General features: G+C 34.8%; 1 protein-coding gene across 2 annotated transcripts in view; it reads right to left on the reverse strand.

Moving 5' to 3' along the window:
- The window catches only part of VPS13C (vacuolar protein sorting 13 homolog C), a 181591-nt gene that overhangs the window by 87406 nt on the left and 69962 nt on the right, over positions 1-24223 (reverse strand). Inside the window, exons 18-33 of one of the 2 annotated variants that reach the window (XM_081228757.1) lie at positions 23308-23500; positions 21991-22105; positions 21270-21406; positions 20183-20306; positions 18698-18815; positions 15905-16034; positions 15035-15122; positions 14239-14378; positions 10709-10862; positions 8986-9065; positions 7331-7390; positions 4828-4990; positions 3734-3850; positions 2751-2854; positions 2384-2551; positions 1577-1881 (exon numbers count right to left, since the gene is read on the reverse strand). In XM_081228757.1, coding sequence (XP_081084883.1) covers positions 1577-1881; positions 2384-2551; positions 2751-2854; positions 3734-3850; positions 4828-4990; positions 7331-7390; positions 8986-9065; positions 10709-10862; positions 14239-14378; positions 15035-15122; positions 15905-16034; positions 18698-18815; positions 20183-20306; positions 21270-21406; positions 21991-22105; positions 23308-23500 — 2196 coding nt within the window. The remainder of the gene's footprint in view (positions 1-1576; positions 1882-2383; positions 2552-2750; positions 2855-3733; positions 3851-4827; positions 4991-7330; positions 7391-8985; positions 9066-10708; positions 10863-14238; positions 14379-15034; positions 15123-15904; positions 16035-18697; positions 18816-20182; positions 20307-21269; positions 21407-21990; positions 22106-23307; positions 23501-24223) is intronic. The other variant, XM_081228756.1, reaches the window with a different exon arrangement.

Genomic DNA, 24223 nt, shown 5'->3' on the forward strand with positions numbered 1-24223 from the left:
GGTAGAAAATGATTTTAAAATGAACATACACACTTTCAAATGTCCTCGGGTGTGAGCCCTAGAGATACATCATTACTTACACAGCATTCCTGCCAAAAATGTATAAGCTCAATTAAATCATGAGAAATCACTCAGACAAAACTAAACTGAGAGTCATTCTATGAAACAACTAGACTGAACTCTTCAAAACTGTCATCATCATGAAAAACAAAGAAAGGCTGAAGAACTATCCCAGAATAAATGTCTATCAGTACAGAAATCTCCCTCACTAATATAGGATACAATTAAATGCCACATGTTATCCTGGATTGAGGGGAAAATTCTTGGAATAACTGGTAAAATCTGAATATTGAATGCATATTAGATAATAGATTATATCAATGTTAAATTTCCAGAATTTGATAATTGTGGTTATTATGTAAGAGGATTAATGTCCTTGTTCTTAGGAGACACATGTTAAAGTACTTTGGGGCAAATGGTTAAGATATCTATTCTCAAATGGTTTAGCAATAAATGTTTTAATTTCCAATTATAAAATAAATCTTGGGGATGTAACATATAGGATGGTGACTATAGTTAGTAACACTGTACTGTATATTTGAAAGTTGCTAAGAGCATATATCTTAAAAGTTCTCATAACAAGAAAAAAATTTTCTGTAAATATGTGTGGTGATGGATGTTAACTAGACTTACTATGGTGACCATTTAGCAATACACACGACTATCAAATCATTATGTAGTATACCTGAAACTAACATGTCAGTCACACCTGAATAAAAATAAAATTTAAAAATTTTAAATATTTTAAATGATAATACATATATACAGAGTTAAAGCAAATATAAATAATTGGTGAATCTATTTGAAAAATTATAGGTACTATTTTTGCAATTTGTCTGTAGGCTTGAGATTTTTCAAAATAAAAAGTTGATTCAAAAACAGTTCTGGGGGCTTCCCTTCGGGTGGCGCAGTGGTTGAGAATCCGCCTGCCGATGCAGGGGACACGGGTTCGAGCCCTGGTCTGGGAAGACCCCACATGCCGCGGAGCAAGTAGGCCCGTGAGCCACAATTACTGAGCCTGCGTGTCTGGAGCCTGTGCTCCGCAACAAGAGAGGCCGCGATAGTGAGAGGCCCCGCGCACCGCGATGAAGAGTGGCCCTCACTTGCCGCAACTGGAGAAAGCCCTCGCACAGAAACGAAGACCCAACACAGCTATAAATAAATAAATGAATAAATATTAAAAAAAAAAAAAAAACAGTTCTGGGGCTTCCCTGGGTGCAGTGGTTGAGAGTCCGCCTGCCGATGCAGGGGACACGGGTTCGTGCCCCAGTCTGGGAGGATCCCACATGCCGCAGAGCGGCTGGGCCCGTGAGCCGTGGCCGCTGAGCCTGTGCGTCCGGAGCCTGTGCTCCGCAACGAGAGAGGCTACAACAGTGAGAGGCCCACATACTGCAAAAAAAAAAAACAGTTCTATGCAACAGAAGTATGTTGAGCATGAATTTCAATAGTCATAAAATTTCATAGACGATATTAAATAATACTTAAATATCAATACATAATTACTGAAAGAGTATACCTAGAAAGCTTAAGCTTTGTTAGCTGCACATCCATTCTATCAATTACTGGAGGGTCTGAGTAGTCTTCACCAGATACCAGACTGAACTGATTCTGAACTCTGATTAACCCAAGATCTACCACTACTGCACTGGTGGAAATGGAAGACTGTGGGATGACTATAACTGGTGCTTTTAAATCAATATTGATAGAAACACGAAAGCTCCTCTGGGCAAAATCTTTCACACTTGTGGCAGCCTTTTCTGCAGCCTGAGCAGTGGCAGCACTCAGAGCCTCTTTGGCTGTCTGGAAATTGTTCAGGAAGTTCTGTGGACACAAAATAAAAGGAGCAATTCAAAAAGGAGGACAAGCACATCATTTCTAACACCATCTTCTTTTTATTTATGTGCCAATTTTTTTCCAATAAATAACTTTCAATTTAGTCCTATCTTTCTAGTTAGGAAAGAATTACTGATTATCCATCCATATTTATGAGCTACCTGACAAGGGCTAATTATAATTAGACTTATATGGCTGAGGAACAGAGAAGAAAACAGTTTTAATAGTTTTTGCACTTGAGAATTTGGATTCATTATATTCCAGCAAAAATAATTCCAGTTCTAGACAATGCTAGACAAAAATCATTATATGATTCAGATTCCAACTGTTAAAGAGAGGTTTTGACCTCTACATTAATCCATAAAATACCATCAATAATCAAATCAATGCACAACCTAACATTCAAAGTTTTAAGATTTGCAATCATAATTATCAGACTTATTTTAAGTATTTCTAAGTCAAAAAATCTATATATAAATAGTGATTTTACCAGAAGTGACACGAGGAATTTATGGAGATAGACAATCTGAATACAGCCAACGTTCAGTGACACCACACCATCCACTTTGGACATGTCAGTATAGGAATCCCCCTCAGTAGCATCTGGATACAAATCCAAGTTAAAATGAAAGACTTCATTTCCCATTATTGACACAGCCTGAAAAGCAGAGATTTGAATGCACTCCATCCAATGGACAATGACAAAATAAAATCCCGATTTAAAAGGGTTTATAATCATTACAGAAACATTTTTCTATCAAAATATATTTCATTAGTATTTTAAAAAATAAAATATATTTAAAAATAAAATCTCACGTTCAATCATCAAAAAATATTAATGATTTACTATCACCTACTTTTTTATGAACTGTCTTAGGATCAACATTTGTGACAATAATATTTTCCAATCTGGCAAATAGTGACTGTTTTCTTGACTGAAGAGAAAGGGAAGAATCAAGTCCTGTAAAAAAATTATATTATTATAATTTCTATAGATACCATAATAAGATCTGAAGATTTTTCTTCCATTGCATAACTTTATTCTGTAGGTGATATTTTTTATAAATTTAGCAATGTTTGAACTCACAATTGATAAATAAGTGCAATATTAGATATTTTTAGTTTTATGAACAATGAAACCTATAAACTCATTAAAAAATAATTATCTGAATTTTCAACCTTGTGAAAAAACTACATCTAGTGCAAATAGATTATCTTAGGATTTTAGTAAATTCTTTACACCTTATATCCAGTCATTTACATAGAGACTGTAAGAGTTTCATGAATCAAATTCAGACTAGTAGATGCACTGCCAGTTTAGAAAGAACAAAGAAAAACCCTAGCTTTCTGGGTTTTAAGTTCTTCAAGAATTGTATTAAACATATTCTTTACCTTTACCAGATCACAATGAGCTGGTAAAGATAGAGTCAGAGAAAAAAGCTACATTCATTTTAGCAGATTTTGCCTAAAAGAACATAATGGGCTCATAGGATTTGTTCTTCATGATAAGGTTGCTTTGCATTTGTACCAAGATAAAGTGTATTCACAGACCTTAAACTGAATTCTGGGTTGACACTTAGCTCCTCAACAGCATCTCTACATTGACATTAGTATTCCTTTCACCTCTGAGACAACTCTCAGAAGGGTCCAAAACACCAGTATGTGTGGTTCAACTCTCAAAGAGTTAAGAAAACATGCAATCCAATTATGTCATAAAATAAAATAATCCAGTTTTCACAGCTCAGAGCCTTCCATTTTATATATACTTTAGCATTGCAAAAAACAAAAACAAAAAAAAGCTTATCTTTTAAACAATTTTTAATATCATGAGAACTTTTACCTTGAATCTTGATTTCAGCAATACTGTTCTTCTCATCACAAACAATAACACAGAAAGCATTCAACATGGCAAACAGCCTGAAGTGAATAATGTCACTCTCCTTAGAGGATACAATCACTGCATATAAACAAAGCAATTCTATCATAGTGGATTCTAGTAGTATACACTCTATTAAGGTTTCTTCCCTATATCAAGTGAACCATGGTTCTGCTTAAAATAATTTTAAAACTCTCAAATTCTTAAGTATTTCAAATACTTTTTTTTGCTTTATATATTCTTTATATATAGTTTGCATTTTTAATAGTGAGATGTACTACTTTGATAATGTAAAAGCAAAAAAAACCTTAAAATACATAAAGATAATGACACTGAAACTCAAGGAAGTTACTGAATATTAAATAACATGCCTATGGTCCCATAGTTTAAGTAGCAGAGTCAGGATTTGAACTGAGTTCTTTCTGATCCAAAAGCTGGGCTCTTATCCAATTCGAAGCTATCCCTGCACCCTGGCCCTCATGTCTCTGGGTCTTGACTTCCTTATCTGTAAAATGTTAGGGAAGATTAACCCTCTATGGAGTCCTTTCAGGAGCCACTGAGAGGAGGAAGAGCTCAGAATAAATACAGGTCTTCTTCCCCTAATACCCATATAAAGGCATCCCCCATCACCACCAGAATAAGAACAAAAACTTTTTTTTTTTTGCGGTACGCGGGCCTCTCACTGCTGTGGTCTCTCCCGTTGCGGAGCACAGGCTCCGGATGCACAGGCTCAGCGGCCATGGCTCACGGGCCCAGCCGCTCTGCAGCACGTGGGATCCTCCCAGACTGGGGCATGAACCTGCGTCCCCTGCATCGGCAGGCGGACTCTCAACCACTGCGCCACCAGGGAAGCCCAAAAAACATTTTTTTTTTAAACAACAGTATTAATTACATTTATCTTACATATCAGGCACCCACGTATGACTCAGTTTGAAGGAAAGAACAAAGGTAGGCAAAATGGTATGTACATGACTAACCAGATGGTCTCTAAGATTCCCCATTTAGCTCTACAATTCTAAAACCCTTACTAACAAGAAACAAAACAGTGTTTTTCATACTTTTCTGCAGAGCTGAAGTTTTTTGTTGCTTTTCAGTAGAAACTTGTACTTCCTTGGTATCACCCATGTTTTGGCCATCTGATGGAATAATGGTTGTCAGGTAATTAAGAGAAGAGAGAAGAGCTTGTGTATGCAGCAACAGGTTTAAAGATGAAAAAGCCACCTAGAAATATTTTAAAAAGAAAATTAGTTCCCAGGCCAATTATACCAGTAGTCTGCATGATGTATGCAAAAGGCTCCTAACGAGGCTTGCATCACTGCCGTACACCACTTAAAAGGAAGAGAGAAGAGACGAAGACTCACAACTCACAGTCCTTAAACAGGGAATATATGGAGAGTAAATTATACTTACACATTTTGGGGGTTCATTTGAGTATCAAGGTAACCTAATTACTCCATTTCCCAATCCTAATTACCATAGAGCCTACAACCTGCCTGTCATGGCCATTCCAATATTCAATATATATATCACTTTTTTGAATCTTCAATGACTATTATTATGATTATATAAAACATATAAGTTAGAACATGAAACTCCAGAATCACCATGTATTACCACTGTGTTAAGAAATGATTTCAGGCTCTGCACATGGCTCTGCAAATGGCCGTTGAAGCTACAGTGTGAGCAGAAGCCGGTTCGCACTAGGAACTCTGGTGTGAAGGGCTGGGTGTGAGGCCTCTGCACGCAGCACCCTATGAGCAAGTGCATCTACACTAAGCACAAAGGACGAAGAAAAAGCTTGCGGGATCTTGGTTCCCAGGCTGGAGGTCAGGCCTGAGATCCTGTGGTGGGAGCTCCGAGTCCAAACCGCTGGCCTAACAGAGAACCTCAGACCCCAGGGAATATCAGTCGGAGTGAGGCCTCCCAGAGTCCTCATCTCAGCACTGAGACCCAGCTCTACCCAACTGCCTGCGAACTCCAGTGCTGGACGTCTCAGGCCAAACAACCAGTAAGACAGGAATAGAGCACCACCCATCAAAAAAAAAAAAAAAATGAAACGAAAGACCAAATAAATGAAGACGAAATAGGCAACCTACCTGAGAAAGAATTCAGAGTAATGATAGTAAAGATGATCCAAAATCTCGGAAACAGAATGGAGAAAATACAAGAAACATTTAACAAGGATCTAGAAGAACTAAAGAGCAAACAAACAATGACGAACAACACAATTACTGAAATTAAAAATACTCTAGAAGGAATCAATAAAAGAATAACTGAGGCAGAAGAACAGATAAAGTGAGCTGGAAGATAAAATGGTGGAAATAACTGCCAGGGAGCAGAATAAAGAAAAAAGAATGAAAAGAATTGAGGACAGTCTCAGAGACCTCCGGGACAACATTAAACGCACCAACATTCGAATTATAGGGGTCTCAGAAAAAGAAGAGATAAAGGAAGGGTCTAAGAAAATATTTGAAGAGATTGTAGTCGAAAACTTCCTTAACATGGGAGAGGAATTAGTCAGTCAAGTCCAGGAAGCATATTGAGTACCATACAGGATATACCCAAAGAGAAACACGCTGAGACATATATTAATCCAACTATCAAAAATTAAATACAAAGAAAAAATATTAAAAGCAGCAAGGGAAAAGCAACAAATAACATACAAGGGAATCCCCATAAGGTATGGGGATATGGGGATATATGTATGCATACAGCTGATTCCCTCTGTTATACAGCAGAAACTAACACAACACTGTAAAGCAATTATACTCTAATAAAGATGTTAAAAAGATTTCAAATGTGACATTCATGAGATTTAAATATAAAATATGCAATTAAGAGTGAGTTCTCAGTCACTAAATAATCTTCTAAACCACAATTATGGTCCTATCATTTAAAAAAAAGAATATATAGCTTATAGGAGAAAATATTATATTTTTAAAAACAGTAACTCCAGAAACCTAAAATAGCAACACAAATTGCTTTAAAGAATACATGATTTTCTAATAGCAAATTGAAATTTTAAAAAAATCACTTTTTATACAAAAGGACTTCTTTTCATTGCTTCAAGACACTAAGTGGATATAAAAATTATTAAAAGGAAGATTCAATATTCAACAGATTTTCCTATCTCTCAAGAGTATAATCTGAAACTCATTTCTCTCATTTTCTTTTTACTGTATCCTAAAATTACATTTTGCCACTTCTTCCTCTACTTGAGTACCTTAGTATAGCTCCAGAAGTACTCAACATCTCTCCTTGTATTTCACATACTTTCTGAGCCCTGCATTAAAAGACAGTATCTAGTTTGGTTTGTTCAGAATCCTGTTGGTTCTTTGTAAATCAAAGTTCCCTCATCTACAGCATTCCCTCCTTTAGAAATAATTAGGATGCGATACAATGAGTTAAATAACAGTATTATTATCCTGAATCATAAACACAGAGCATGGTAGACATTTATGAGGCTAATTTATAACTTTTAATGGTTCCTCAAAGGATACTGAAGACTTCCAGAGTAGGTTATTTTCCAACAGGATCTATTCTTTTAACAGAATTTCTTACCTTAAGTGTTTGTTCAGTTTTTTCAAAACTAGTTTGAAAACTGGGTCCATTCTTATCAGCCTAAAAAAAAAAAAGAAAGAAAAAAACAGTTCTAAAGAAGGAATTAAGACCAAAGTAAATGAATCATTTACTTATAATCTTTACTTTATTTATATTCAGTTATAACTATTTTTAAATACATTATATATTTAATTTTATTATCATTATTATAAAGTTATATCCAAATCCATTTATTTATCATAAGAGTAAAAACTTGTCCTCCTCTTCAAACAGAGGAGAGCATGGCATCATTCACTTTTGGGAAACTGCAGCTAGGGATCAGAATGATAAACTCTGAGGGTTAGAAGGTTTAAAGGTAGTCTAGCCCATCTATCACCTAATGTTTAAATACCTTTAGAAAGTCTTCAGCAAGTCTATTTTAGGATATCTCCAGTGAAAGAAACCTAATTTTCTTAGAAATCCAAACTTTAGAGAAGTCTGATTTAATGAGGTCTTCACACTGAATCAAAAATCTGTCTCCTGGGATTTCCCTGGTGGTCCAGTGGGCAAGACTCCGGGCTCCCAATGCAGGGGGCCCGGGTTCAATGCCTGATTGGGCAACTAGATCCCACATGCATGCCGTAACTAAAGATCCCACATGCCGAAATGAATGAAGATCCTGCGTGCCACAACTAAGACCCGGTGTAGCCAAAAAAAAATAAAATAAATAAATAATCAATCAATAAATAAATACATATTTTTAAAAATCTATCTCCTATCATAATAACCAATTGGTTCAAATTATGTCCCTTGGGAAGATACACAGTAAATTCAAAGTTTTACCTGCTGTGAGAAGCCTTCTGGCTAGATCAATATCCCTGCCTCCCTGCTCCCATAATGCTTTGTGTTCCTCCTTATTAAAGAATCAAACACATTATATATTTTTTTGAATTTTATTTTGTTTTTTATACAGCAGGTTCTTATTACTTATCCATTTTATACACATCAGTGTATACATGCCAATCACAATCTCCCAATTCATCACACCACCACCCCCCCCGCCACTTTCCCCCCTTGGCGTCCATAAAACACATTATATTTTAATTGTTGTTTACCTATCTCCCTACTGGTTTATAAATTCCTTGAGAACAGAGAATATTTTTCATCTCTGTATCCTAACACAACCTGCAAAAGACGTTCAACAGTTATTGAATAATTAAATAAATCAACTAATCTTGAATGAAGCTGAATACCATCAGTTCATATAACATTCTTCAACATTCTTCATATAATATATTTTTGAGTCCTTCCGAATCCTAGCAATTCTCTTCTGAACCAGATTCAATTTGACTTTATCCCTTTTGATGTAGGATACTTAGCCAAATACCACCTACACATACAATGAATGTAGGTAGGTGAATGTGCCCCAGAAGATAGTAGTAGGACCTACTTCACCCCAGGCTTCCATCTTTGTGGACAAGAAGTGTGACTTTGTAAAATCCTAGTCCTTACTTGAGTGAAAGAGAAAGGTGTGCAAATGGAAAGAGAAACAGTAGATATCCCTATGATTCAAACCTATGATACACAAGAGCCTTTAATAACCTACTGTCATCTTTTTCCTTCCAGAGGATAGTTTAGAGTATACAATAAATATATAAACATTCTATGACCCTTACCTTAATGTACTCCGCTTTTAAGAGATCTAATCCAGGTTTGTCAGAAGAGCTAATCAAGTGAAGGGGCTTCTTTTTGGACCCTAGATTAAAGAAAAAGAAAAAAAAGTGTTTCAAATAAATTGCTCTTTTTTACATTTGGAATTTTCAACATGTCCTTTTCTTCTTAAAAAATTTTATTAATTAAGCTTTAAAAGACTATATGCACATATTTTCATGGTTATTAAGGTCATCACTGGTAAAGAAATAAGCCAATCCAAATCCTTACCTTACCTCTGACATCCAACTTACTTAAAAACATACATACTGTATTTATTTTCTTTGATCTTACATCTGCGTTCAAAAGTAATCAAAACTTCTCTAGATATTTTTAAGACCATATGTGCATTCATAAGGCTGTAGAAGACTATGGGTGTTAAGAATCAGGAAATATGAATTCTAATTCATCTCTACCTTTACCAAAAGCTATTTAACTTCAGTTTTCTCAATTACATAACAATGAGGTTGAACTAGAAAAACATGTAGTATTCTGTTGAGCTCTAAAATTTCATTCATATTAAAGAAATTTAAATAATTTTCCTTTGTTTAGACTAAGAGAAGGCTTACACAAAAGAGGAAATAGTTTTTTGAAGGGAGGAGAATTGTTAAATTTCTTTAAATTTAAAAACAACAGGTACCACCAGATGTCCTCTATATCCTCATGTACATGTCCCAAGGAACTACCTCCAGAAGCCATGGAGGGAGAAGTGATTTATCCACTCTTTTACCCATCTTGTATTATTTGCAGTTTTATAACTCCTGTTTCTGAGATATCTCAGAATTTTCCACTGAAATAACCTTCTCTAAAGGAAAAAATAGCCTAGAAAATTTATTATTTGTATTTTTCCCCTTAAGACAGTAATGTAAACTCCACCTCTCCACAGTACTTATAGGAACTTACTAACACAAAGCATTTTTCTTCTAAGCTAAGGTTAATTTTAGTTAGAGCTATTTAAAAAATAACAAAAAAATAGGTCTTTATATTTGACTAAAATACTAGGCAAATATTAGGTAACCTTAATTACTGTAGATTCACCCATTCCTTCATTCTTCATCCAATGAGTATACAAGATGTACACTGAAATGCATAAACCATAAAAGCTTCTGAAAGAATTAATTTTATGTCCCACCATTTTCATTTTCATAACCTGATGCTGCTTCTGATATATGAACACTATTGAATCAAAAAGAACAAGAACTTCAATATTATAAGACCAGAGATAAATTCTAGGTTTTGCTATTCATAAGATGCATGATCTTGAGTAACTCACTTAATCTCTTTTTATTTAACCTTCCTTTGTTTGTAAAATGGGAATAATACTCCCTATAAAAAGGGGATTTATATGGACTCTCTGAGTAGATCATAGTAGTTAAGAATACAGACCCTAGGGCCAGATTTCTAGGGTTTTAATCATGGTTCAGCCACTAACTAACTAGCAGTGTGACCTTGGGTAAATTATATAACCAATTTATGACTTTGTTTCCTCTTGTGTAAACTGGAGATAATAGCATTGCCTATCTTATAGCATTGTTACAAGGATTAAATGAGTTATTATATATAAAATGCTTAGAACACTGCTAGCTATTATTTATTATAATTATTACTATATAAATGAATGTGTTTCAGATACTCAAAAGTGATACTAAATCTGTTACTGTCTATTATTTCTAATTTTATGGCTATTACCTTGAATTTCATGGTAATCCAAGCTGATTTTCTTTAAGTAAGTTACTGCAGTTAAATCAAATGTTCTCATTGTAGCCTCTGTTCCTAACTGAGTAACATTAAACACTAGAATTGTATCCTCTTCCTTCTGTTGTTTGGTAAATTCCAAAATCACCTAAAACAATCAGGACAGCCAATGAAAGGCAGATAAGTACTTTGAATCATACTTAAAAATACAAAATCCTTCTTCATATATACAGTCATGACCATAGTAGAAATTTTGCTCATACTCTTCTATTACCATCAAGTTACTTACCATGATTGGAAGTTATCTTAAATTCTATTATTGAGAATATAACTACATCTATCTAAAAATCATGATGAAATTTTATATCCTTATTGATTTACTTTTTTAATTTAGTAAAAATAGGCATGTATGAATTCTTCCTGAATATGGTTTTTTAAAACCTTTATCTCCAAACTAAAAGTCATGTCTGGTGATATAAGAATCATCTCCATTAATGTCAAAAAGTACAACAATGACATTTACTATTACACTACTATTCAAATTTACTGTAGAAATGATAGCCAGTATATTTAGCCAATGAAAAATAAAACATATATGTTGCCATTTTTAAAACATGCAAGTTCTTTGATGGAGGTCAAGAGATGGAGGTCTTTGCCCAACCCCCGCAGAATTTGGGCAGGGTTGTGACTGCTTCAATCAACAGAGTACCGGGCTTCCCTGGTGGCGCAGTGGTTGAGAGTCCGCCTGCCGATGCAGGGAACACGGGTTCGTGCCCCGGTCCAGGAAGATCCCACATGCCACATGCCGCGGAGTGGCTGGGCCCGTGAGCCATGGCCGCTGAGCCTGTGCGTCCGGAGCCTGTGCTCCGCAACAAGAGAGGCCACAGCAGTGAGAGGCCCTCATACCACAAAAAAAGGCCATGAAACTTCCACCTGGGATTTCTCATTCTGGGGGAAGCTAGTTGCCATGTAAAAAGTTCAACTACCCTGAAGCTGCCATGGTCAGGAGGCTGTGAGTTGGTACTGTGGTCAACAGTCCTAGCCAAGGTCCCAGCCAACATCCAGTATCAACTGCCAGCCTCATGAGTGAGCCATGAGGCCCACTGAGAGTTCAGGTCACTGCTACTCTAGTCAAATGTGACTGAAAGCATGTGAAAGATTACATGCAAAAATTACTAAGCTGGGCCCTTCCAGAATTCCTAACCCACAAAACTGTTAGCAAGATAAAATAGTTGTTTTGAACTATCACATTTTGGGAAAAGCTATAAGCCAGCCACAGTAACTGGAAAAATATAAATGCTGAAAAAAAAGCAAAAACTAATACTATTAGCAGTGATATAATCATATACCTAAGAAAAATCAGGAGCGTCAACTGAAAACTAGAAACAATAAAACAGTACAGTAAGATATTCAGTACTGAATTGATATACAAAAATAAATTTCAAATAAATCAATGATTTAAATGAAAGCATTCCAATCATAAAACAATAAATAAAATCATGGGTAAATATTTTTGTAATGGAGGATCATTTTCTAAACACACACTAAAACTAGAATATAAAGAAAAAATTAGATAGATTTCACCACGGAAATATTTAAAACTTCAGCATGGCAAAAAAAGGTCAAATTGGGAAAAATATTTCTAACAGCACTACTATTTTTTCTTAGATGATTTTGATTGTTTATGACTTTAGTTCATTCATTCAGTATTCAATAAAATATTTATTGAGCATCATCTTCCATGTATGAGGGTGTGCCAGCCACTAAGAACATCAAAATGACCAGGACAGACAAAGTCCTTGTCTTCAAGAAGCTTACATTCTAGGGAGGATGGGGAAAAGCAAAGGTTGCTATTTTGTGTTGCGTGCTCAGGCCTTTCCAATAAGATGGCATTTCTAAAGGAAGTAAAGAAGCAAGTCATGCAAGAAAAGAGTTCTCCAGGCAAAGGAAGCAGCAAGCACAAAGAATATGTTTTGGTATATACAAGAAAGAACAAAAGGCAAGTGTAAGCTCCATGAGGAGGAACTCTGCTTACTGCTGTAGCTCTAGTATCTAAAATAATGCCTGGTGCATGACGACACTTGATAAACATTTATGGAAGGAATAAATGAAATATGGCTGGAGCAAAATGAGCAAGGAAGAAGAGAACAGCAGATGAAGCCAAAGAAGTCACATGGTGTGACCTGTAGACCATGTAAGGCCTTGTAGGCCATGGGAAGAATTTAGCTCTTTACTGTGAGTGAGATGGGAAGCCTGTGTAGGGATATGAGCAAAGCAATGGCATGAACTGACTTTCCCTTAAAACAATCACTCTAGGGACTTCCCTGGTGGTCCAGTGGTGAAGAGTCTGCCTTCCAATGCAAGGCACGCAGTTCGATCCCTGGTCGGGGAACTGAAATCCCACGTGGCATGGGGCAACTAAGCCCACATGCCTCATCGAGAAAGAGAAAACCTGCACGCCTCAACTACAGAGAAGCCTGCGTGCCACAACAAAAGATCCCACGTACCACAACTAAGACCCAACGCAGTCAAAAAGATAAATACTTTTTTAAGAAAAGATTAAAAGTAGTATCACTCTAGCTACTGTGTGGAGAACAGAGTACATGATGGAAGCAGAGAGACAGGAGGCTACTGCAATAGTCCAATCAAGATATGATGGTGATGTGGACAGTGCAATAGCTGTGGAAGGGAAGAGCAATCATTTGAATACATTTTGAAGGTAAAGTCAAGGGGTTTTCTGATATGTTAGATGGGAATATGAGAGAAGGAGAGAAGTCAAAGAAGTCTAAACATGGAGAACATATCTTTCTTTAAACAAATACCAATAATACTTAGATATAAAGCAGTCAATAAGAAATACCTCCTTTTTATACCTTTTGTGTTTTATTTCAAAGCAATGAATATTTATTTAAAAAAATTTTAATATATATAAAAGCAAACACGCAGGAATGAAAAACTATAATCCCACCACACAGAGATGAAGACTGTCATTTATTTAAAAAAAGTGTGTGTATGTGTTTATTTTCTAAATGGAATCATAATATCCTTGGAATTGTAATCGCTTTTTTTTTCCCCAAATAAAGATATGCGGTGACCATCTCTCGATGTCGATGTTTTCTTTTATTACTACCAGATTTTCAATAACTGTAAAAGCCATGTTGCAAATTTAGGTTGCTTACATTTTTCTAAATTATAAACACGACAATAAACTATATTATTTGGCTTAAAAGCTGAAAAATATTAAAGTAAATATGTCACAGAAATTTTCTACAGAAAAGAAAATCCTAACTAAGAGTCTTGAGCTTTTCCAGAATAGATCAGATATACCACAGATCACACTTACATCAGTTTTTACAAAACAACATTTCATTTTCTTAGAAGTATGTGTGGGGCGGGGGGGAGCAGTAGGGAAGACCGAGTACCACATTTTAAATATACTTAATGTTTGGGTCTAGCATGAGACAGTTTATAAGGACAGCAGTAACAAGAATATATTTGTTTATGGACAAAACAAATACATATACCTCTTTAACTTCAAACTTCAGTAGAAGATTAATGAGCTCCTCATTTGGGGCCTCAGCAACCTTTTTTATGTCTGACTCTTTCATACTTTTACCAGTCTGTGTGTCTCCATCCTCAGCATCAAAATACTCATCATCAGACTCTAAAAGAAGAAGACAATTGACTTGAGAGAATGTCCATCGAAAACTGCATAAAACACTCAAACTGAAATCTCTCAAAAGTAAAATTCATTTATTAGACATAACCTTCATATTCAGAATCAGAATATAGCTTCTTTCTAAGTCTCACAGAGTGACTCAACCTGGCATTGGGATAATCATATATAAAATCAAACAGCCCTTCTATTTTCTTCTTCAACACTTCTGATTGTTTTTCACTTTAGTTTATTCATTCAATTATCAATAAAATATTTACTGGGTATCATGTATCACATATCCATCTGTACCAGCCACTAAGGACACCAGGGTGGCCAGGACAGACATTATCCTTGTCCTCATAAAGTTTACATTCTAGTTCAAAATCAAAAAAGATCAGTTAGACCAGAGATAGAGTAAAGAATCAAGTAGAGATCGGGGGAAAAAAAGCAGCTTATTTAGAATCTTAAACACTGTCAATCACAAAAATACTTTTATTCAAACAAAGAAACTTGGCCTTAAATAAAAATAAATGACTCGAAGTCTCACTGTTGGTTAGGAGCACAACTGGAAATAAAGCCAGTAAATTACTATAACACTTTCACAATTCCTTTATTTTCTGAAAAGTTTATCTCTAGGTTTGGTTTAATAAAGAACATTTTACCTTCCTCACCTGATTCCACTCCATCTAGCAACAGTGGCGTACCAAGTAGGCCTTTTGTCCTAGCTGGTGTAATAGGAATTGAGGATACCTAGAAAATAATATAAAAAGTTTTCTAAACGTACTAATTTAGCAGGATTAAATGTACATAAATGAGAGAAATACTGAAAAAGTAACAGAGGATAGAGAGAGATGGAAAGACACATACACAGCACACAAATATTCCAACAAAGAACGTTATGCAGTCAACTAATGGCTGGCTGGAGTTCACTTATTATTAAGACCACCACCTGCATTTACAAGGGCAGAGCCATGTAAAACTCTAGTAGGTAAGTCTACCTGTCATTGTGTGGCATTCAGTTGCTGTCTATTACAATATTAATTATACATCTTTTTGACAGGTTCCTCGAAAATGGTATCGACATTAGTTGGCTCTCAAATTTCATTTCAAAGTAAATGGAAGTCCAACATTCATGTGGTAAAGATCAATTCCAAGTAAAGTGATCTAGAACTTTTAAGTCTAACATATAATTGCAACATTTTAAAGAAGATTTCTATATTTAGCTTTATTTAAAACACATTTCCTAAATTTGAAAAACATTTTTCCTTTCCTTTATGTATCTTTCTTTCCATTATTCCCTATAACAGACTTTCTACCACCACTCCAAAACGAAAATAGGCTACAGTCTTTATTTATTCAATGCCATATGCAGTTCTGTACAGAATCAACCACATTAAACCTCAAAAATGTACCAAATAAATGAAACTGGCCCTAAACAATATTGAAAAACAAAACAGCTCACAAAAAGATGGGAAAAAATCACCATATATACAAATATAAAGATATTTAGCATTTTTATTATCTCCATTTACCTGTCTCTCTGGAGACTGTGCAGATGATTTCTGTGGCAAGGGTATATTGTTAATCAAATGTAGCATGTCTTTCATCTTCTGATCAGAAATTCTCACGTGCATCAGAGGAAGCCCTCCAGATACTTTAAATCTAAAAACATAATTAATTCAACTATAAGGTTTCAAGGTCCAGCTTCTCTATACTATGGAGGTGGGGAAGGGAATGGACAAGAGACTACATTCTGGGGTCAAAGTTACTTTGGATATGTTTTAATCTAATTACATTAATGTCTCACCATTGTCAGGGAATGGGAAGCTCTATGTAAGCCAAGTTCTGTATCCTTCTTAAGCAGCCAAAACTTAAGTTAACTAATTTTTAGGAAGATATTTTCAAATACAAACTATCAATGTTTTAAAACCTAAAACACTATACAGAACATTTCCTGGTATCAAAGATTTCTCATTCTAAACATCAAAGAGTATCTACCCCATCATTCTCTATCCCCTCACCTCCCATTATTTCCTTTCATAGCATTTATCAGCATCTGACATAGCATATGTATACTTGTTTATTTTATGTCTCCTCTGGTTAAAATATAAGCTCCATGAGAAGGGTATCTGTTTTACTCACTGCTGAATCACTGTTGTGCTTTCATCAGGTGCTTACTTTTCAGCACGTGCTTTTCTGCTTCCCTATTACACCTAACTGCCTGGGTTTGCTTGTCCTAATAACTTTGTGGTAGCTATCTGCTGCTCATAAAGCTCTTTCAGGTTGTTTATCTTTGACTTCCTAACTAAGCTGTGAACATCTCAAGTTGACAGATGCCTAACTACTAAACGAAGAATGATTTTTCTGTATAATGCAACCACTAATGTTCAAAAGAGGCCAGTTAGCTGTTCCTACCTCAAAGGATTGAACTTTCTGTGAAAGTACTCTGTAAATTGAAAAGCGCTGTAAAAATGTGAGATGCTTCTTTATTATTTCTGAAACATTGCATAAAACTAATATCATCCCAAATAGAGGGACTAGATAAACCCTCCCAACTAAAATAACTAAAAAAATGGACAAAATATGTGAAAGAACTGTTTCAAAGACACTGGACATCAGTCAACAAAGGAAAGTTGAAAGATGGGAAACAAATGACTAAAGTCATACAAATACCCAGTCTACTGAATGAAGAGTTTCAAAATGTGTAGGGTACAGTTAAGCAGCATTTCGAGGGAAATTTAAAGCACTAAATGCCTGTATTAGAAAAGAAGAAAGGTCTCAATTGAATGGTCTCAGCTTCCATCTTAAGAAACTAGGAGAGTAAAACAAATGAAACCCAAAGTAAGCAAAACAAAAAAGCAATACTGTATGTGAGGGTGGAAATCAACGAAATAAAAAACAAATACAATAGAGAAAATATTTGAAACCAAAAGCTGATTCTTTCAGAAGACCAACAAAATTGATAAACCTCTAACCAGACTGATCAGAAAAAAAAAGAGAAAAGGCACAAGTTACTAATATCAAGAGTGAGAGAAACAGCAACACTACAAATTCTCCAGGTATTAAAAAGGTAAGATGGAAATATTATAAACAATTTTAAAACAATAAACTCAACAACTAAGACATGAAAGACAAACTTTTTCATTGCAATGCAAGCTATCAAAGATCACTCAAAAAAACAGATAATCTGAACAGCCCTATATCTATTAAAGAAATTGAATTTAAGTTAAAGAAACTTAATTTGTAGTTAAAAACCCTCCCCCCAAAAATAAAACTCCAGGCCCAGGTGGCTTCACGGGCCAATTCTACCAAACATATAAGAGAAAAAAATACCAATTCTATACAACTTCCCTCTATGAAGCCTGATACACTGATGCCAAAACAAGAAAATAAAAGCACAGATCAATATCCCTCATAAACAGAAATGTAAGGTTTTAAAACCTCATAACAAAATTTTAGCAAGCCAAGTCCAACATTTTAAAAGAATAATACATTACTACTAAAAGAGGTTTATCTAGTAATGCATGGTTGGTTTAACCTCCAACTGATAAAGAGTATCAAAGAACTAAAGATACACATACAAATAAATCTCAAATCAATTATACTGAATGAAAGAAGTAAAAAAAAAAAGAATTACAACTCTATGATTTTATTTATATAAAATTCTAGAAAACTCTAACAAACCTTTAGTGTCAGAAAGAAGACCAATGTTGCCTGGGGATTGAGGGGAGAGGAGTTAGCAGTAGGGATGTGAGGGAGAGAATACAACAGGACACAAGGACTTTTGAAGATGATGGATGTGTTCATTAATTGACTGTGGTGATGGTTTCATAGATAAATACTTATGTCAAAACTTATCAAAATGTACACTTTAAACAAACATAGCATATTAAATGTCAACAATACTTCAACAAAGCTGTTTTTAAGAAGGCAGCAGATAATTTCAAAATTATCTACTTAAATTCAAAATTCAGTTTCTACTTTCCATTCCGTTAGATTATTCTCAAGATTTTATATGGTTCCATAATCAAAAGAGCCTATACTTTTTGAAGATTTTATATTTCAATATTGAACCTTGAATTCAATCCATTCAAAAACAGGGATAACCAACTTTCACAAAACGTAAAAGCCCAAGTACTTCTGAAATAAGAGAGGTGATATATAATTCAAATAAACATTTCCTTAAAAATGTATTTCTGCTGTAAGATAATCATTATTTTTTTCTGTCCTTCAGAAATCTAGCTTTGCTTTCTTAAAATTCAGTAACTGATGCAGATATATTTCACCTTGTTGATTTTATAATATAAAGGAAACGCATACATTACCTAGCCATTCTAATGTCTTTTTCCACCATTGCCTTGGCCAACTCAACATGAATATCCATGGGTTGCAATATATGCATAGTTGATGGATGCTGAAATCGACACTTTTTCCAGTTTTCATCTTAAAAAATTTTTTTCAATTAAATGATTAGTTTTTATTTATTAATTAGTTTTAGATTATCAGATGTTCTATGGAAAAGTAACCTATTAGAAAATAATTAACAAATATATTCAATGATGACTTTTACTTCTTTCAACATACAAGCTAAATGACCTATATTTTTTAACACAGATTGACAAAAGTCAAAGACTATGATATAAAAATAATTCTAAACATTTATTTGAAGAACGTTTTCTAATAACATCTTACATTTTAAAGCAAACAGGGAAAAAAACCTAAGAATTTACTGCCTTGATTCCAGAATTAGAGATCAAGGTTGGGGGGTTGCAGTGAAAAAAGGAAAAAACAGGGAAAAAAAGATAAGAAAAAAAGAGGTTTCTGGGGGTCCTAAATGCAATAATTCTAAAGCAAAAATGAGTTTTATCAAGCAAGATTTTATGACAAAAAAGTGTAACAGTCACTTTTCTTCCAAATAAGAAGGTTCCAAAGACAGACTTCCAATGACTGAAAGAACTCTACACAGATCTTAACTGATGGCAATGAATGAATATCTTTTATTGCTTATAATTCAAACAATTATTATTAAGTACATACAAAAGAAAAGGCAGCTTTAATGGTCTGTATAGGTACTTCTCTTCAAGGAATTAATAGGCTCAATCTATAAAACTACGTAGAGCCTTATATATTTACATTTTAATAAACCTCATCACTCCCACTATACTATACACTCTGCACACAGAAACTATGTTGTTTCCTCCAGTGACCTACCACAGAGTGATATACTCAAGGATATTTTGCAAATACTTATTATTGCTTCTAGAAACTAAAGAAATACAGAGAACCAACAATCTTCATTTAAGCAGTAGAAACCACCAAAGCTTTTGGAAAATAATTAAATTCACTACTTTTAGGGTTTAAAGGCTATATCCATACTTCTCAGGTATCTACAAAAGTAAAAAACATACTACTACTCACATAAAGACTAGGCTAATAGTAAAATATTTAAAAATAAAGGCAGCAAGGGAAAACAACATTGAGACATCCCAAACACACCGGGACAGAGGAACATGAGCCAACTGAAACTTCTATTCTGTATTCTGGGCATCTTTATGTCACTTTAAAAAAAAACAGGCAGTGACTGGACTTAGATTCAAATGGTACTAAGTACCCTAAGATGAATAGCCACATCTCTCTTTGTAATTGTAACAAAGATTTTCACTGATGGGCTCCTATTTGGTTCTCTTAAGTGACCAACAGTATATGGGCTCAAAATGTTATCAGGGTTGATATACATGTAAACATGCATATCTATTTACCAACACTACTCAACATAATTTCAAGATCCTGAAAACTGAGCAACAGTTTACCTGCTCTTGCAAAGAGTAGTTGCACACTTTTTATTTCCACATCAAACTTGTCATATGCCTTATCCATTATTTCTTCCAGAGATGAATTACTAGTTTTCTGCAAACCTTGATCTTTACTGTTAAGCTGAAATGGAGAAAAACTTTCAATTTTTTTAACAGAAAAATTTTTATATCAACATACTTTAGTTGTGTTTTCTTAAAGCCTAAATAAAATTAAAACATTGCCTTTAGTGAATTCATATTTTGCTTAATTTTCTAATAATTATTAGCAAATATTTTATTAGGAATATACCATTTCAGCATACATCTCTATTACGTTTGGGTAACAGGTGCTCAGCACATTTAAATTAATGACAAGATGAGTTACACAGCTGTCTATCTCAAATAACCCGTCTAGACATGCGACTCTTCCTGACTCTCAGGAGTTGTCACCACTTGTGGCTCAAGCTTCCCTACCAGCTATCCTAAACTCTTCACCATGAAACAGAAAGTTTTATTCCTTCCTCTCCCCACTATATAACTAGAATAATTAGGCCATTAGAATTCAGCTCCAATCTTGACTTGCTTTTCCCTCTTCCTAAAGGAAACAAGGATCAATTCAGGACTACATTTTTTGAAATCTTCACTTTTTCTCAGAAGATTGGATTTCTAGGAGGTTCAACACCCAAACCCTTAGAGTTCTCATACCCTATTTCGTTGATGTCAGTGATTTAACAAACATATATTCATATCTGTATAATTTTCTATTCTCAAGACATATAAATTAACAAAGAAAACTATGTAATTAGATTCTGGAAACCTAGGAGTGCTTGAAAACTAGGGGTGCTTCTCTCTAATTAGAAAAAGACAGCAGTAAGCCAGTCCTCAATGTCAAATCATCCACCATTTCAGAAAATGTTAGTTTTTTTTTTTTAATAGCGGTAAGATACATACAAACTACACAATCTAAGCTAGGCTTGACAAAATGCTAACAAGAAATAAGTCTAGGTTTAGTTTAAGTGAACTCTGAGGGAAAAACAGCATACTGTCAGACAGTTAGCTACTAAACTGAGCAAAAATGGGCAGACAGAAATGCATATACACCTACCTGAAATGTACCAAAATCTAAGATGAGAAGATCTGACTTTTCATGGTGGAAACCTGTCTGTGGAACTATTAGATATGAGGGCTTCAGATTTATCCTTAAATCAAGAACTTTTCGGGTTTCAATAATATGTGTAAGTCCTAAAAGAAGAAAAAGAAATGATGAAAGATTATGCAGTCAAATTGAAATATGTAATCATATTATTAACAACGAGAGTAAGAAGATCACTTGAAAAGTATGTTGGAGAAGTTCTTTTCACAGATTAGATTCTCCATTCAGCATGTAAGGTGAAATTGCATATGGTCAATGAGAAACAATCATATCGCATAATATAATAAACCCAACACAGCTAGTATTTTAGCCAGAGATAGAAAAATTCATTATTTCTTTAGTTAAGTAACCAGATACAGTAGGTGGCTTAAGATTAGAGGCCATAATGCACAAAAGTATGTATCTTTAAAACTTGATTCACACACAGTACGGTGAACAGTCGCTTAAGAACCGAGAAAAGGATGTTTTCCAGCTCAAGTTCACTCTGCAGCACAGGTTCCTGAAGGTAACAGCAGACAGAATCATCTGTGCCCCATATTATTCTCTTTCTCACCCAGTCTGGCAGGTATATTTGACAAAAAAACTACCTACACTATTTTAAACACAGTATTTACATTAGAAGAGCAAAAAATTTTGAGAGTTTAGATGACATTTATGCAGTCAAATTCTTCACCTGTAGCTGTTCTCTCTTTAATTTCTTCCAGCTTCATCAATGTAGCTGATGTTATTTGCTCAAGATCTAATCCCCTATTTGACTGAAAGAATTCAACCACTGCATTGATGGTTTTCTGTAAAATCATTTAAAATATAAACAAGTTATACAGAGTACTTTCTATATTACAAAATTTAAAGTTTCAGTTTAATTCTAATCAACTCTGGCTCTGAACTGAGGTGGTACCTCCAAAGACAATCTACCCTACTACATCTCCCTCTGGAGTGAAAGGGAACCTGAAAAAAGGTATAGCCCACTTCACCTTATTGGAAAGGCAACAAATGTGTGCATATCGTTAAGGTGACCTTAAGTATGTTCTACGGTATCATGTTGATGTAGCAATGGGGCATTACTTCTAGACTTAGCCTCCAGATTAGAAGGTGAAACTCCACCTCTCTATACTGCAACTGGATTCTCCCGCACTTTGAAGTTTAGAGAGGAAATAAGAAAGCTGTTCAGTCCTTACCTACACCCAAAACTTGAACTTAATTCAGACATTTTGCAAGAAAGAATGAGTTCTGGGCATTGGATGTACAATGGTGTGAATGTACTTAACCCTAATGAACTATACACTTAAAAAATGGCTAAGATGGGAAATTATGTTCTATGTATTTTACCACAATTTAAATTTAAAAAAATTTTTTTAAAAAATCACAGAATACAGTAAGTTCTGCCTCCCACCCACACTGTGAATTTACTTCTAAACTGTACAGTAAAAATAAGTCAGGGGTCTCAATGACAGAGTGGGGTCAACCTACAAGTGATGGAACGAGTGATGCTCAAGATGAGTTAAGAGAGTCTGAATAAAGATGGAGCTACAGATACAGAACTGGAGCCAGCATTTTAAACAGCAAAGAAATGGCAATGCTTTTTTCTCACGTGAACAGTATCTAAAATTCTTTCATTTGCTGCTAAAGCTCTTTAAATTGGTTCCAAACATTGAAGAGAAAGGGAAAATAAGCAAAAAGAAACCGGAGTAGGAAACTGGTGTGTAAGTTATTTGTCAGTAGTTAGCCAGTATAATAAACACAGACTTCTTTAAGGGTATATTACTTTTTTAAAAAATTTAACATAAGCATACAGTAGAAAAAAATCTGTAGCATATGAAAAATCAAAATTAACTGCTAAACATGTACTGCTCTTTAATCAAGAAAAAAGTGTCAGTAAACTGAGCTGCTAAGTAAATTAAGGTTAAATATGAAAAGGAAAAAAGAAGAAAACCATATGTCAGAAGCATAAGACGTGTTTAATAAGGATTCACTTTCTCCTTGTACTCACAGCATCGTAGATGACCTCCACAGGCTGAGACTGAACAACCAGAGTCTGGTCAGCAGTACTATTCTCTGGATTGGTTTCAAATTCAATTTTAAGCAAGGATGATGCAGTATCGCCAATTGAAGCCACAAGTGATGGTACAATATCTTGCTGTCTCAGACCTGTTATATACCAGTGTTCTAATTTTGCTTCCACCCTACAACCCAATGCGGAAAAAAGAAGTATTACAAATAAGATCCTTGTAATATAATAAGTTAAAATACAAATTTCCCTTTTAAAAAACTCCTTTGAGAGCCAGGACCATGCCCATCACCCAGAGTTGAAGTCCAAACTCCGTAGCCTGGAATTTAATTACCCACACAATCTGGGGCTTTTTTCAAAATCCCCAATCCACAATCTGGGGATTTGGTTTATTTTTTTATTCTCCTTATCCTCATGAAAAATCCGCTTTGGCCAACTGCCTCATGAATACATGCTACATGGAATACATGCTCATGGAACTCATCTCCCTATTTCATGCCACCCTGCACACTCTCCTCCCTTATCCGTGCATCTGTTGGTCCTTTCCATTCAGTTAGCCTAAGCCCCAGATCTCCAAGCCGAAATTATTCCCTTCTACAACAGAGCTTGTGTAGCATTAACCCTAAGGTATTTCACATTACAGTACCTTCTTACTTATGAGCTCTCAAATATTATACAGATCTTAAATCAACTTTTTGTTTCCTCTCTTATCAACTACAGCATAAACACCTTGAAAACAGAAAGGTATTGTTTCTATGCATAGCCTTCATAGTAACAAATCTATGAATTAAACAGTATACAAGAAATATTTGTGAAGGAAAAAAGGAAGGAGAGAACAAATGATGAGCTCCTCGCATAGTTCCGTAACAAAACAAACTCTAATATAAAATGACTATCT

This window comes from Mesoplodon bidens (assembly GCF_964165515.1).
Source record: "Mesoplodon bidens genome assembly, chromosome: 3".
Classification (NCBI taxonomy): domain Eukaryota; kingdom Metazoa; phylum Chordata; class Mammalia; order Artiodactyla; family Ziphiidae; genus Mesoplodon; species Mesoplodon bidens.